Below are 14,035 nucleotides of genomic sequence, written 5' to 3' on the forward strand. Positions count from 1 at the left end.
AATGTTAAAAATCCGAAAATACTTTTATTATATGCTCTTTCACTTCCTCTTTTCATTAAACCCGGCGGAGATAAGAAATTCCAAATACTTTAGGAGACATCGCAGTTCTTATTTTGCAATGCAAGTCCTGTGCTATCACCTATCATTTGAACGTCGCCATTTTTTTATTTTGCCGTGTGTTCGTGAATGCCTAATTAATGAAAATGGTGGATTAGGTCAGGTCAATTACATTATAAATACTTTCAAAATAAGCGGACATTAAAAATAATGTGAATTAATTTTAATGGTTGTTTAGTTTTAAAGTATTTATAATGTAACTGACCTGACCTAACAAACCGGGACAAAGGATGAACAGTAGGAACTCACGTAATTTTTTTTACTTATTACTTGCGCAACAATATCCAAATAACAAATAAAACATTAAAATTTGAATCGTTAAAAACTCACCTAAGTTAGAGGCGGGTACAATTCCTTTGCCATTAGTAGAAAATGATGTCGTTCACCTACGTAGCGAAAAAAAAAAAATCATACTCGTAAACAAGAAACAATGTTACACGCCGCATGAATGCACAGGTATTGTGATGAAAATTAAAAAATTCGATATCTCCTAAAGTATTTGGAATTTCTTATCTCCGCCGGGTTTAATGAAAAGAGGAAGTAAACTAGCATATGATAAAAGTATTTTCGGGATTTTCAAATTTTTTTAAACAAATATCGCTCAACTATTAAAATTAAAAAATTCTTTATCTCCTAAAGTATTTGGAATTTATTATCTCCGCCGGGTTTAATGAAAAGAGGACGTGAAAGAGCATATAATAAAAATATTTTCGGATTTTTAACATTTTTTTCGCAAATACTGCTACACTACATATTTACCAAAAAAAATTATGGGTGCGTGTACCTACACGCATTAGAAGTTATACTTTCTTGGCAGAATAAAAAAAATAACTTTATTATGCATGCAAATAAATAATATAAATAAAAATGAGTGTAGTGATATAATAAATATTGTTGGTAAAGTATAAATTCAACCAAATATTTTTTTAAATAAATACTACATAAGTTTTCAATATTAGTATAAACTCATGTATAAAACTAGTCATTTAATTTAGAAACTAATCAAGATAATTTTTAATTAATAATTAAAATCAATAAATTTGTCGGATACATTAACTTTTATTAGTTTTTAAATAATAATACCATAATTTATAACGCAAATAACTTATATGTACGGGAACATAACCTCACATAAATATACTTGAAAAGGTTTATTAACACAATTTATATTACAAATATTCACAATTAATAAATGTTTGTAATCATATGGAAAAGTATTCAATTCAATCACTAAAGAATAATAATTAAAAACTCATCTATACCTAATTTATGTTTGTATGCAGAAATTTTTTTTTCTTATGAAGCATCTTGTGAAAATTTTTGCATTCAACCTCGTCATTTTTTTTACACGCGCCTAAAGAATAAAAGGTCTAACTTCAATAAGTTAAAAGGATGTGGTATAAGTAGAAGCCTGGAAAAATTCGCGGGTTCAATTACCTCCATGATGGACTCCACTATCATCTGCACATCTGGGCAGACGTCGCTTGTTCATTGGCTGCTGACTTGTGAAGCGTCTCAACCGGGTAACTCGTGATTCGACACTTCTTTGCTTGATGGTTTCTAACTGGTCCGGAGTTCTCAGGATTAAAATTAAACCAGTAGCAGAAACAGCAAGAAGTTATAACTACATATTTGATTTTAGGCTTATCACTAGAGACCTTGACAAATTCGCGGGTTCATTTCGCGTTATGCTAAAATTCAAATAATTATACCTTAGTGCTGCTTCTGTCATTGGTTCTCTGTTAATCTGGAGGACTGAGGGCCAATTAGAGACCCTCACTCGTAGAAGTGTCGAATCACAGGCCACCCAGTCGAGACGACTCACAGGTCAGCAGCCAACGAACAGGTGGTATTTGCCCGAGCGTGGAGGGGATATTGGAGTCTATCCTGGAGGTCATTGAACCCGCGAATTTTTCGGGTCTCTAGACATAGCACTGCAGATGTGTTGAAGGCCCGAGAACACTGAACAGGAAGCCGGGTGGTTCGGAGACGTCCGTCGCTCGACGGGTGGAGGTGTGACCCGCGCCAGGCGTCGCTGACGACGGCAAGCGGCGCCCCGTGGTCGATACCGCGCCATTAAAACACTATCAGGACCGCGACGAGGCGTAATTACGTCGCGGGTCCGAGGGCCGGTGTCGAGACCCGCGGGTCGAGGGCCGCGAGGGGACACGTCTTCGCTGGAACACCCCTCCCCCACTCCCCCACTCCTCAACCCCCCTTCCAGCAAGCACGCGCCCGGCAGGGAGGAGGGACAGCAACCGCCACGACAAGCCAAGTTCTTATACCTAGACACAGGAAAAATTCGCGATTTCAATGACCTGCAGGATATACTGCATGATCCTCTATGCACGCGGGAAAAATTACATTTGCTCGTTGGCTACTGACTCGCGACACCTGTTAACTGGGACGCTAGTGATTCTATACTTCTTTTGTTAAAAGGTTTTTCATTGGCCGAGTATCATTCAGATAAACTGTGGCCCAATCACTGATGCAGCAAAAGGGCAAGCGTTTTTGGATTCCAGACTATCACGAAATGAATCCGCGAATTTTTCCGGTCTCTAGTGTTAACATTAGGGGCAGGCAGATTTCGCGAAAAGATTTCGACACTAGATGGATAAGTTAAAACACTGCAGCATCGTCTGTGTTTCGTGATTGGGTGAGTTTCTCCCAGGTACATGTCGATTGTAACACCACCAATCACAGTGAGTCAGTGTGGAAGTAAACGCGTCCTGATTGGCTCGGTCAAATAAGGCAACGACTTCTCCCGCAGACGGCCGCCAATTACAAGGAAGAAACCACAGGTGCAGTCTAATAGGTGTTCAGATATTTTCGCGAAATATGCCTGCCCCTAATAATTATTAACACAATTTCCTTCTTTGATAGACTATTATTTTCTTATAGAGTAATAATAAGTATGATAATCGTAGCAGTAATAATTATGAGTCGAATATTAATCGTTTCTGCTACCAGTACAAGAACAGGTACGCGCTGTGTCGCAAACAGCGAACTGTATCCACGATGAAACAACAACCTCTAGTATAGAAGGTGTGGCTGTGGACAGTGTGGCTGTGGACATTATGATTGTGGACAGTGTGACTGTGGACATTATGATTGTGGACAGTGTGGCTGTGGACATTATGATTGTGGACAGTGTGACTGTGGACATTATGATTGTGAACAGAGTGGCTGTGGACAGTGTGGCTGTGGACAGTGTGACTGTGGACATTATTATTGTGGACAGTTTGGCTGAGGACAGTGTGACTGTGGACAATGTGGCTGTGTACATTGTGGCTGTGTACAGTGTGGCTGTGGACAGTGTGGCTGTGGACAGTGTGACTGTGGACATTATGATTGTGGACAGTGTGGCTGTGGACAGTGTGGCTGTGGACAGTGTGACTGTGGACATTATGATTGTGGACAGTTTGGCTGAGGACAGTGTCACTGTGGACAATGTGGCTGTGTACATTGTGGCTGTGGACAGTGTGGCTGTGTACAGTGTGGCTGTGGACAGTGTGGCTGTGGACAGTGTGGCTGTGGACAGTGTGACTGAGGACAGTGTGACTGTGGACAATGTGGCTGTGTACAGTGTGGCTGTGGACAGTGTGACTGAGGACAGTGTGGCTGTGGACAGAGTGGCCGTGGACAGAGTGGCCGTGGACAGAGTGTCCGTGGACGGTGTGGCCGTGGACGGTGTGGCCGTGGCTGCCGTGTGAGCAGGTCGCTGTGTTGCAGAGTCGCTGCACTCCGGCTCGCCCGAGGAGGACCGCGAGGCGGACATAGACGAGGACGGGGACATCCGGTGCATCGTGTGCGGCAGCGGCTTCCCCGACGTCGAGCAGTGAGTGTCCGCCCGCCCCCAGAGCCCGCCCCCAGAGCCCGCCCCCAACCAGGTCTGCGCGCCTGCGTGGTGGCGGGGTGGAGCTCTCTTTCTTCCTTCAGTTAGTGTCCTGCGCCATTTCGGTTGGACGCCCTAAACATTGGCTGAAGTGTACATTGTGTTTGCCTTTTGGGAACAGTTTTATATGACAGCGACGGCGGAGATTCTAATTCGTTATTTTTTTTCTAACCATCATCAGACGTTGCCAAACACCAATTCCGCAATGTTTAGGGCGGAACAATATGGCGACGGCGAGTTAAAAAAAAAAAAAAAAAAAAAAACCTTCAAAGTCTACGTCGCAGCAAGTTGTCTCCTCACAATCCCTAAATCCACGACCGTACATTTGTTGATACTTTCCGGGAAGCCTAAGATTTACATCAAGTTCTGTCTCGGCCCGAACACGCCCGAATATTCACCTTCGGCCAACCTCGGGTTTATTTATATATATATTTATATTTCTCTGTTTATTTTGATGTAGCTATACTAACCTAACCAACCGTCCATAGTGTTTTAAAGTGTTTTAATGTAGCTAACCTAACCGACCACTTTTAATATTTGAATTCATTTTTCCTGCGCAAAAATAAAACAAATCCCGACGTTGGCCGAAGGTGAATATTCGAGCGTGTTCGGGCAGGGACAGAACTTTATGGGCATCTTAGGCTTCTCAACATCCAATCGAATTGTTTGTTCCTTGGAGTTATGAACTGTCAGGAGACGTGACGAGTTTGGTCACTGTTTTACCACGTCATCGCCATAATGTCACACCCAAGACTTTGAGTAAATATTACTTGATCACGACTGATGAGGTTTAGGTAAGAATAATAATCTCCGTCGTTTGACACAGTCGTTTAAGTAAAACAGGGCCGTTTAAAACTGTTTCCACAATGCAAACATTTTACACTTCAGCCAATGTTTCGGGCGTCTAACCAAATTGGCGCAGATCATAAGCTGAAAAAAAAAAAATGGCTTCACTCGGTCACCATGTAGTCATCTAGACGTGTTCACACCGTGGTTTGTTTGTAACAAAAAAAAAAGAAGCTAACATGAAACTGACTGTGATACAAATTAGTCAAGTGATAACTGCATGAAATATTTTTTTTATAAATTTTATTTGTTTTTAACACGAATACTTATTTATAAGTTACCTTAATATGAGTTATAAGTAGAACAAATTTTTCTTTGCAGCAATAGTAATTTTCATGGTCGTTAAAATATTATTATTGCATTTTTTTTAATCACAAACAAACAAATTTTGTTTGTAGCATCAAAATTTAAGTAAAAAATACTATACAGAATGTCCCGTAACTCAACGTCACGTCGAGAACAATTGATATGCCAGTAAATTACAGTTATAAATTTAAATATATATATATATATCACTGAGAGTTGTAGTTGAAGTTATTGAATTTATTTACATTTAAATACCCAGCCTGCACCAAATCATTAGATATTGTGACTTAAATATATTCCCTGCCGACTATTGATTAAAATTCAAAGTAAAATCAGACAATATATAATTTTAGGAAAGAACATTATTTGGAAGACACGCGGAAAGAAATTTTGATAGGGTGAATATGATAAGTCATACAGTAAAAAAATACAACTTTCCTAACTTACAAAGTTATTTGAAAAATATGGCTAATTAAAGCAAATAACTTGCTAAGTTAACAAAAAAAAATGTTTTTTTTTTACAGAACGAATAGTCACAAAGTTACTCGATTAAAAATTGTTTCCGCGTGAGTCAAGCAAATAATTTTTTTTTTATTTGTTATTTATAGTAGTAGGAATTTTTTTTTGTTACAATATCCAATAAATTGTTGCAGGGTAGGTATTTAAAAAACGTTTTAAGAAAATATTGCATGTAACTCGAAAGCTACGGCGCACTATAAAAATTTACTTCCTTCTTTTTTTTTTAGTTTTAGAAGCGTGATAAATTGGCCTGTCAGGTGTTTAGTTACGGGACTCTCCATGTTGTCGCCCGGGAGGGGGGGGGGGAGGGGAGGTCTGGCCACCGGTGATTACACGAGCGCGGTCGAGCAGAGTCAGTCCCCGGGACTCGAACCAGCGACCCCGGACACGCGAGCGACCGGCACCCGCCTCACGCAGCACGCCCGTGCCATTCTCAGGCGACTGCTGGAGGGGAGGGAGGCATTGATTGGCTGTCGGGGATGGTTCGAGAGCACGCGACCCGAGTCCCCGGAAAATAAATAACCGCCCCTGGGAGCCACAACGAGCCAAGCGTCAATCCTTCGTCCGAGACGGGAACCACACGTGACTTAGAAACACACAACTTAGAACTGTCACCACTTAGAAACATCGTAACTTAGAACTATTACAACTTAGAAACACGTAACTTAGAGAGTTATAACTTAGAACTAGTACAACTTAGAAACACACAACTTAAAACCTGCATAACTTAGAAACCTCGAAAAAATCCATGTAACTTAGAACTGTCATAATTTAGAACGATCTAACTTAAAAACACGTAACTTAGAAACGTCGTAACTTAGAAACTATTACAACTTAGAATAACACAAATTAGAAATACATAACTTAGAACAGTCATAACTTAGAAACCTCGAAAAATTCGATGTAACTTAGAACTGTCATAACTTAGAACGATCATAACTTAGAAACATGTAACTTAGAAACGTCTTAACTTAGAAAGTGATAATTAGAACTATTACAACTTAGAAACACCCAACTTAGAACAGGCTTAACTTAGAAGATTCTATTTTGTGTGTTTAATATAATATAATATAATATAAAAATAATTTATTTCCCATTTGTTAATAATATTTACTTAATTAACAAAGAAATTTAGCACTTTAAAATTTTCTTAATTACATAAAACATTAATTTAAAACATAGAGACCTTGTTTCTAACCCAGTCTATTACCCACTCATGACTTAAAAATAATTAGCACAGTGTGAAAACGGCATTTTTGCGGAAGCCTTTTCATTTCAACAGGGATCAGAGCCACGCCCGAACAGTTCCGAAGTTCTCCGAATTTTAACGATTTCTCGTGGAAGGAAGAAAAAAAAAACACACCACACTGCAAGACGCAAATCGGCCGAGGACGCATATCCCAGGCACCGCGACGTCGACAGATCTAGACTGGATGTACTGACCGGAAAAATTCGCGGATTCATCTCGTGATAGGCTGAAATTCAAACATATGTACAATTCTGCTGGTTCTGCTATTTGCTCGCGGTTTAACTGGAGCTCTCTGGGCCAATGAGAGACTATAGACGAAAGAAGCGTCGTAATCACAAGCTACCCAGTGGAGACGACTCACAATTTAGTAACCGATGAACACGCATGTTTACTTGAGAAGTGCAGAGGATAATGGAGGCTATCCTAGATGGGTGGTTTGGTTTTTGACGGTGGGTCGCCCCACGCCAGGGTTGCCTGGGGGCCACAGCTCCGGAGGTCGTCCGACGCCGTTGTGGAGTACAGGCGTCGCCCAGATTGGCGGTTGTCGTGTCACCTCTGCTTTTTTTTTTTCCTTCGTCCTTGATCAGTTATCGCTAGAGACCGGGAAAAATTCACGGACTCATTTCGCGGCAGCCTAGACTCCACAAACTCGTTCACCTTCAATTCCGAGTCAGTGATTGGACCACCGTTTGCCTGAAGGACTCTCTAAGCCAGTGAAAAACCTTCAACAAAAGAAGTATCAAATTACAAAGCATCCCAGGTAACACGTGTCACGAGTCATCATCCAATGAGCAGATGCAATTAATTTGTCCTAGTACCTACATAGAGGATCTTGGAGTCCATCCTAGAGGTAATTGAAACCGCGAATTTTTTCCAGTCTCTAGTTATCGCCTCGGGGAGGGAAGGTATTGGGGGGGGGGGGGGGCGGAGAGTCAGGCAGTTCTTTCTCAGTCGCAACTGTCCTCTCCTCTCGTGCGTGGACGGTCCCGGGACACCGCTGCAGGCTCCCTCAGAGCTTCTAGTGGTCGTAGCGCACGCCTTGTGAGCAGGGAGCAGGGGCAGGCGATCTACCCTCTCCCCCCCCCCCCCCCCTACACAAACGAGCCAAGAAGGTCGGGAGATCGCGGAGGATGCGTGCCTCATCCATAGAGACCGGAAAAATTCGCGGATTCAATGACCTCTAGGATAGCCTCCATTATCCTCTGCACTTCTCAAGTAAACACGCGTGTTCATTGGGTACTAACTTGTGAGTCGTCTCCACTGGGTAGCTTGTGATTCGACGCTTCTTCTTTGGTCGATAGTCTCTCATTGGTCCAGAGAGCTCCAGTTAAAACGCGATCCAACAGCAGAACCAGCAGAATTGTACACATGTTTGAATTTCAGCCTATCACGAAATGAATCCGCGAATTTTTCCTGTCTGTACCCATGAGACGCAGCACCTCTGTCCCCCCCCCCCCCCCCAACTCTCCCGGGAATACCAAATCCCACCTCGTACCCTGTCGTCGTAGCAACCCGGCAACCCAGCCTCGACAGACTGCGATAACCTCATACGAGCCGCGCTCAACACCGTATAAAGACGGCTGTGATTGATGCAGTCAGTTCGCAACACACGTGTCGTCGACTGTGTTGTCAGCATCGGCAACTGATCTGATCTCAGCCACCGTAGTATTGCAAGGATTCAACTATTTTACGATCGTAAATTAATTAGAGACCGGAAAATTTCGCGAATTCCTTTCGCGATAGGCTGAAATACAAATAGTTATACCTCAGTGCTGTCTCTGCTATTGGCTCACAACTCATCTCGATGACTCTGGGCCAATGAGAAACACCCAACCAAAGCTGTATCGAATCACAGGCTACTACGTTGGGACGTCTCACAAGACAGCAACCAATGAGTGGGTTACATTTGACCGAGTGTACGTAGAACTATGGAGTTCATCCTGCAGGTCATTGAACCCGCGAATTATTCCTGTCGCTATAAATAGAGACCGGAAAAATTCGCGGATTCATTTCGTGATAGGCTGAAATTCAAACATGTGTACAATTCTGCTGGTTCTGCTATTGGCTCGCAGTTTAACTGGAGCTCTCTGGGCCAATGAGAGACTATCGACCAAAGAAGCGTCGAATCACAAGCTACCCAGTGGAGACGCCTCACAATTTGGTACCCAATGAACACGCGTGTTTACTTGAGATGTGCAGAGGATAATGGAGTCTATCCTAGAGGTAATTGAATCCGCGAATTTTTCCGGTCCCTACCTATAAATTATTTTTAATTACGTTAACCTAACCTAACCAACCTAACCTAACCAACCTAACCTATCTTAACCAACCTAATCTAACCTATCCTAACCAACCTAACCTACCTTTCGAAAAAAAAAAAACTTTTATTTATTACACTGGCCGAACCTAACCTAACCTAACCTTTTACTTCGGAACTGTTCTGGTTGTTACGATAAATCTACAACCAAGCTCACACGGTAATAGCTTATACTTGTTGCATTTTATCTATGGTACTATCTACATGCGACTTGTGCCTTGAAAGCCACATAAATAAATGTAACTTAAATAAATAATCATAATTTAGCGGTAATTCGTTGTAAATATGTTTGTATTGTGGCCAAACAGGTACGTGGCTAATGTTTATATATATCTTCACAATATTATTACTATTTTGTTGTATTATATACATTGTTAACAACTATTATCACGATATAAATAACATTATCAGTGAGGGAACATCCTGTTGTATTTTAGTATTTTTAAAGCTTTCATGTAACTTCATATGTTTTTTACAAGCTTTTATTAAAATTCTCATGTTATGTTTTTAATCTAAAAAAATTAATTAATGTAAACAAATTTTTAAACAAATATATTAAAATGTAAAAAAATATCCTACGAGTAAATAACAACCAAAAATTTTGGGTAACTTCCCAACATCAATTAGGTACTTATACTGTGAGTAAAATCTGACTGTATATGTCTGTTCGTTTGATGTGTTTAATCACTAAACGTAAGTAACATAAAAAAATTTAATCATTATGTTGACGTTTTGATGCGATTCAAAAAGCTTGTCGCGAGCTTAAATAACTTTAGTAAATATCTACTTAAAATTACCTATTTCTAAAGACAGGAAAAATTCGCGGATTCATTTCGTGATAGGCTGAAATTCAAACATGTGTATAATTCTGCTGGTTCTGCTATTGTATCGCGGTTTAACTGGAGCTCTCTGGGACAATGAGAGACCATCGACCAAAGAAGCGTCGAATCACAAGCTACCCAGTGGAGACGACTCACAATTTAGTAACCAATGAACACGCGTGTTCACTTGAGAAGTGCAGAGGATAATGGAGGCTATCCTAGAGGTCATTGAATCCGCGAATTTTTCAGGCCCCTACCTATTTCACTTTTGCAATCAGCGCCGCATGAACATTGTAATTTTTTCACCTGGTTCGGCGACCCAAGAAATTTGTGGGGTGTAGCACTTCCTAAAGCCCATGTTAGAATAAGAATTTGTAAAAGAAAAAAAATAGTTAACACATATTTTACCTATTGAAAAAAAATATATTTTGTTTACCTACTACTTCTTCTAAACGCCTTCAGCCAAAAGCCAACTTTCACAAATACGTACCTACACATTTTCATTATTTAGTGTAAGCGGTAAATATGTAGTTAAGTAATATTTGCTAAAAAAAAATTTAAATTCTGAAAATACTTTTATTCTATGCTTTTTAATTTCCTCTTTTCATAAAACCCGGCGGAGATAAGAAATTCCAAATACTTTAGGAGATATCGAATTTTTTAATTGTCATCAAAATACCTGTGCATTCATGCGGCTAAAACAATTATTTCTTGTTTACGAGTATGAAATTTTTTTTTCTTGCGGCGTTCACCATTGTTTCTTGTTTACGAGTATCAATTTTGTTTTATTGGAGAATGTTGTCACGTGAACTTAGGTGAGTTTTTAACGTTTCAGATTTTAATGTTTTATTTTTGTTATTTGGATATTGTTGCGCAAGTAATAAGTAAAAAAAAAATTACGTGAGTTCCTACTGTCCATCCTTTGTCCCGGTTTGTTAGGTCAGGTCAGTTACATTATAAATACTTTAAAACTAAACAACCATTAAAATTAATTCACATTATTTTTAATGTACGCTTAGTTTGAAAGTATTTATAATGTAACTGACCTGACATTATCGACCATTTTAATTAATTAGGCATTCACGAACACACGGCAAAATAAAAAAAAATTGCCAGCTGTCGAATGATTGCACGGGTCTTGTATTGCAAAATAAGAACGGCGATATCTCCTAAAGTATTAAGAATTTCTTATCTCCGCCGGGTTTAATGAAAAGAGGAAGTTAAAGAGCATATAATAAAAGTATTTTCGGATTTTTAACATTTTTTTTTTTTTTTCGCAAATACCGCCCAACTACATATTTACCCTGGAGTCAGTGTGGTGGGACTGGGTCTCAAACCGGCGCGGCGTCCCACCACGTGCAAGTGCAATGCCCCGCCGCTGCACCGCCTGGCTCGGCCGCTACGTGTACACGTGACAGCGAGCCAGTAGCTGTCACAGCCCTGCGCATACCCTCGTCTCAGTTTCTACCTTTTGGGCCACGTACTTTCCGCGGAAGTATTTCCAGATAAGCTGTGTGTTGGAACTTTGTGGCATTGCCTGTGTTTCGTGGTCGGCTGGGGTAATTTCATTCACATGTCTGCCGTCGTCAAACCAATAGCTAGAGACCGGGAAAATTCGCGGAATCAATGACCTCTAGGATAGCCTCCATTATCCTATGCACTTCTCAAGTAAACACGCGTGTTCATTGGTTACTAAATTGTGAGTCGACTCCACTGGGTAGCTTGTGATTCGACGCTTCTTTGGTCGATAGTCTCTCACTGGCCCAGAGAGCTCCAGTTAAACCGCGAGCCAATAACAGAACCAGCAGAATTGTATACATGTTTGAATTTCAGCCTATCACGAAATTAATCCGCGAATTTTTCCGGTCTCTAGCGATCAGGTTATTTCGCGAAAAAAAAAAACATGCCCCTAGTTTATTTGTGCCTTGCCCTTTGCATTTTTTTACGTGTCAACAAAAATTTCAAAACTTATATTTCCTTTATTTATGTCGTAGCTTGCCAAACTTGCTTTGAATCGGATGATGCACACCGAATGTTTTTTTTTTTTTTAAATCCCGTTTGTTGCTGCGTGCTGGTGACTAATGACGAAATATATTAACAAATAACACACACTAATCCTATTCTTAATAGGCATTTATTTAAACTTTTATCTTCTTGATATAAAACCTTAGGGGTATGCAAGAAGGAATTTATTTTCAAAATTTGATTCTGCATAACATTATTAGCCACTACATTCTCTTAATTATTTTATTTTATTTTGGTTTAAGGGCATAATTCCTTTATATTTTATAATTATTTATATACATTATATGATTATATATGATTAAATGTGATTATATATAAGTATATATTTCAGCAACATATATTTGCTTATGTACATTTTCGTTGATCAAATCCGTTTTAAAGCCGGTCCGCATATAAACCATTTTAAGCAGCACATTTATACTTCCTCCGGTGGTTCGGTTACCACGCATAGGAAGAACCACCTAGAAACCTGGCACAGGCACAGTACAATTCAATGTTATTTTTTATATTTCAAGTCCCTCACGCACGGTGTCTTCTTCTTCGACTCGCGAACGTTAAGGAAACTGTTGTGCCGCTCTTTCTCCGAGCGAAGCACGCTCCGTAATGAATATAATAATGCTGGAGGGCGTTCGTCCACTTCTTCGCGTTGCACACACCTGGGTGTTCTCACACTGGATGACTTACCACCTTAACCTCCCTCCCCTTTGGCTTCTCACCAGTCATCTTCCCCCTACCCGCCCACCCCTACCATCGCATTTGCAGTCGTCAGCTACACTGCAGGACACAAAACCTGAGCTCGCTTCCCCCACGACCGCGGGTCGCACTGCTGAACACAGAACTTGAGCTGGTAGGTCATTACTAAGCTGTACAAGGGCTTTAAGTAGGGAAATTCATGTTGGGTATTAAAATCGTTTAGCAAACTTTTCCATGGGTCATTTATGTTATTAATGTTATTTAAATACCCCCAGAATTTGGTAAACAAACTTTGGTGTGCGAATTTGTAATATATTCCTATATTTATATTTCGGAATTTTATCTTATAATTTCCTCCCCCTCCTACACCTTCCACTACCATCCTCCACACCGGTTTTCATCTTCACATATTATGCGGAAAAAAAACTTTATTTCCAATGATATGGGTAACATGGCGTTTATCTGGGGGGGGGGGGGGGGTAATAAGCTGTGGCATTTTAGCCCCTGAGGATCGGAGAAGCAACACGGTAGAATGCTACAACCGTGTAACTAACGTCCAACCAGAATAGGAAGAGGCCACTGATTGGCCAGCATCCACCAACCAAAGGCCAGCTCAAACTAGCCAGACCAGCCAGCCAACAAACCCACCAAAAACCAACCCAACGAGTCAATTTTTTTTGTTAACCGTGCACTACGGCTAACGTGACGAGGGCAAGTCAGGGCTGTGTCTTGTGCTAGTGAGACAAGACAATGCTCTGGTGCTTCTAGCGCGGTGTCTTCTCTGTACTGGTAGCTCAGTCTTCTCGTCGTGCGAAATTTGAAAAATTTTCGTTCTTGCCACTTCCAAGAATGCTTCAATACAAATATTAAAACTGCAACCGTTAACGTCAAGTTAAGCGAGGTCCTCTGTTGTTGCACTCTAGCGGACTAAACAATAAATTAGCATGGTGGTAGCGCACTCTAGCGGACGAAAACAAGATGGCGGACATGACGTCATACTAGTTGGCGATATAAATATACACCTTGGCATAAGTAATGACAGGTCAGTCTGCATTTAGCTTCCGTGAACATGAAATTTGAGCGGTGACCGTAACATTGTACGGCGGAGAAATGAAGATAAAGGGTGTAAGTGCTTTTAAGTGTCTGTACCGGTTGTTTCATGCCTAAATATTACTACTCTACTCTAAAAACACAGCTCAAAAAATTTAATCCGGGATTGGTCCTTGGAAAAATCTTAAATGCGTTTC

General features: G+C 40.6%; 1 protein-coding gene across 3 annotated transcripts in view; it reads left to right on the top strand.

The window, feature by feature from the left end:
- Positions 1–14,035, top strand: part of LOC134542885 (transcription factor hamlet-like) — a 130,051-nt gene that overhangs the window by 103,391 nt on the left and 12,625 nt on the right. For all 3 annotated transcript variants that reach the window (XM_063387472.1, XM_063387470.1, XM_063387471.1), the window contains exon 4: positions 3,850–3,955. In XM_063387472.1, coding sequence (XP_063243542.1) covers positions 3,850–3,955 — 106 coding nt within the window. The remainder of the gene's footprint in view (positions 1–3,849; positions 3,956–14,035) is intronic.

This window comes from Bacillus rossius, assembly GCF_032445375.1.
Source record: "Bacillus rossius redtenbacheri isolate Brsri chromosome 9 unlocalized genomic scaffold, Brsri_v3 Brsri_v3_scf9_2, whole genome shotgun sequence".
NCBI lineage: Eukaryota > Metazoa > Arthropoda > Insecta > Phasmatodea > Bacillidae > Bacillus > Bacillus rossius.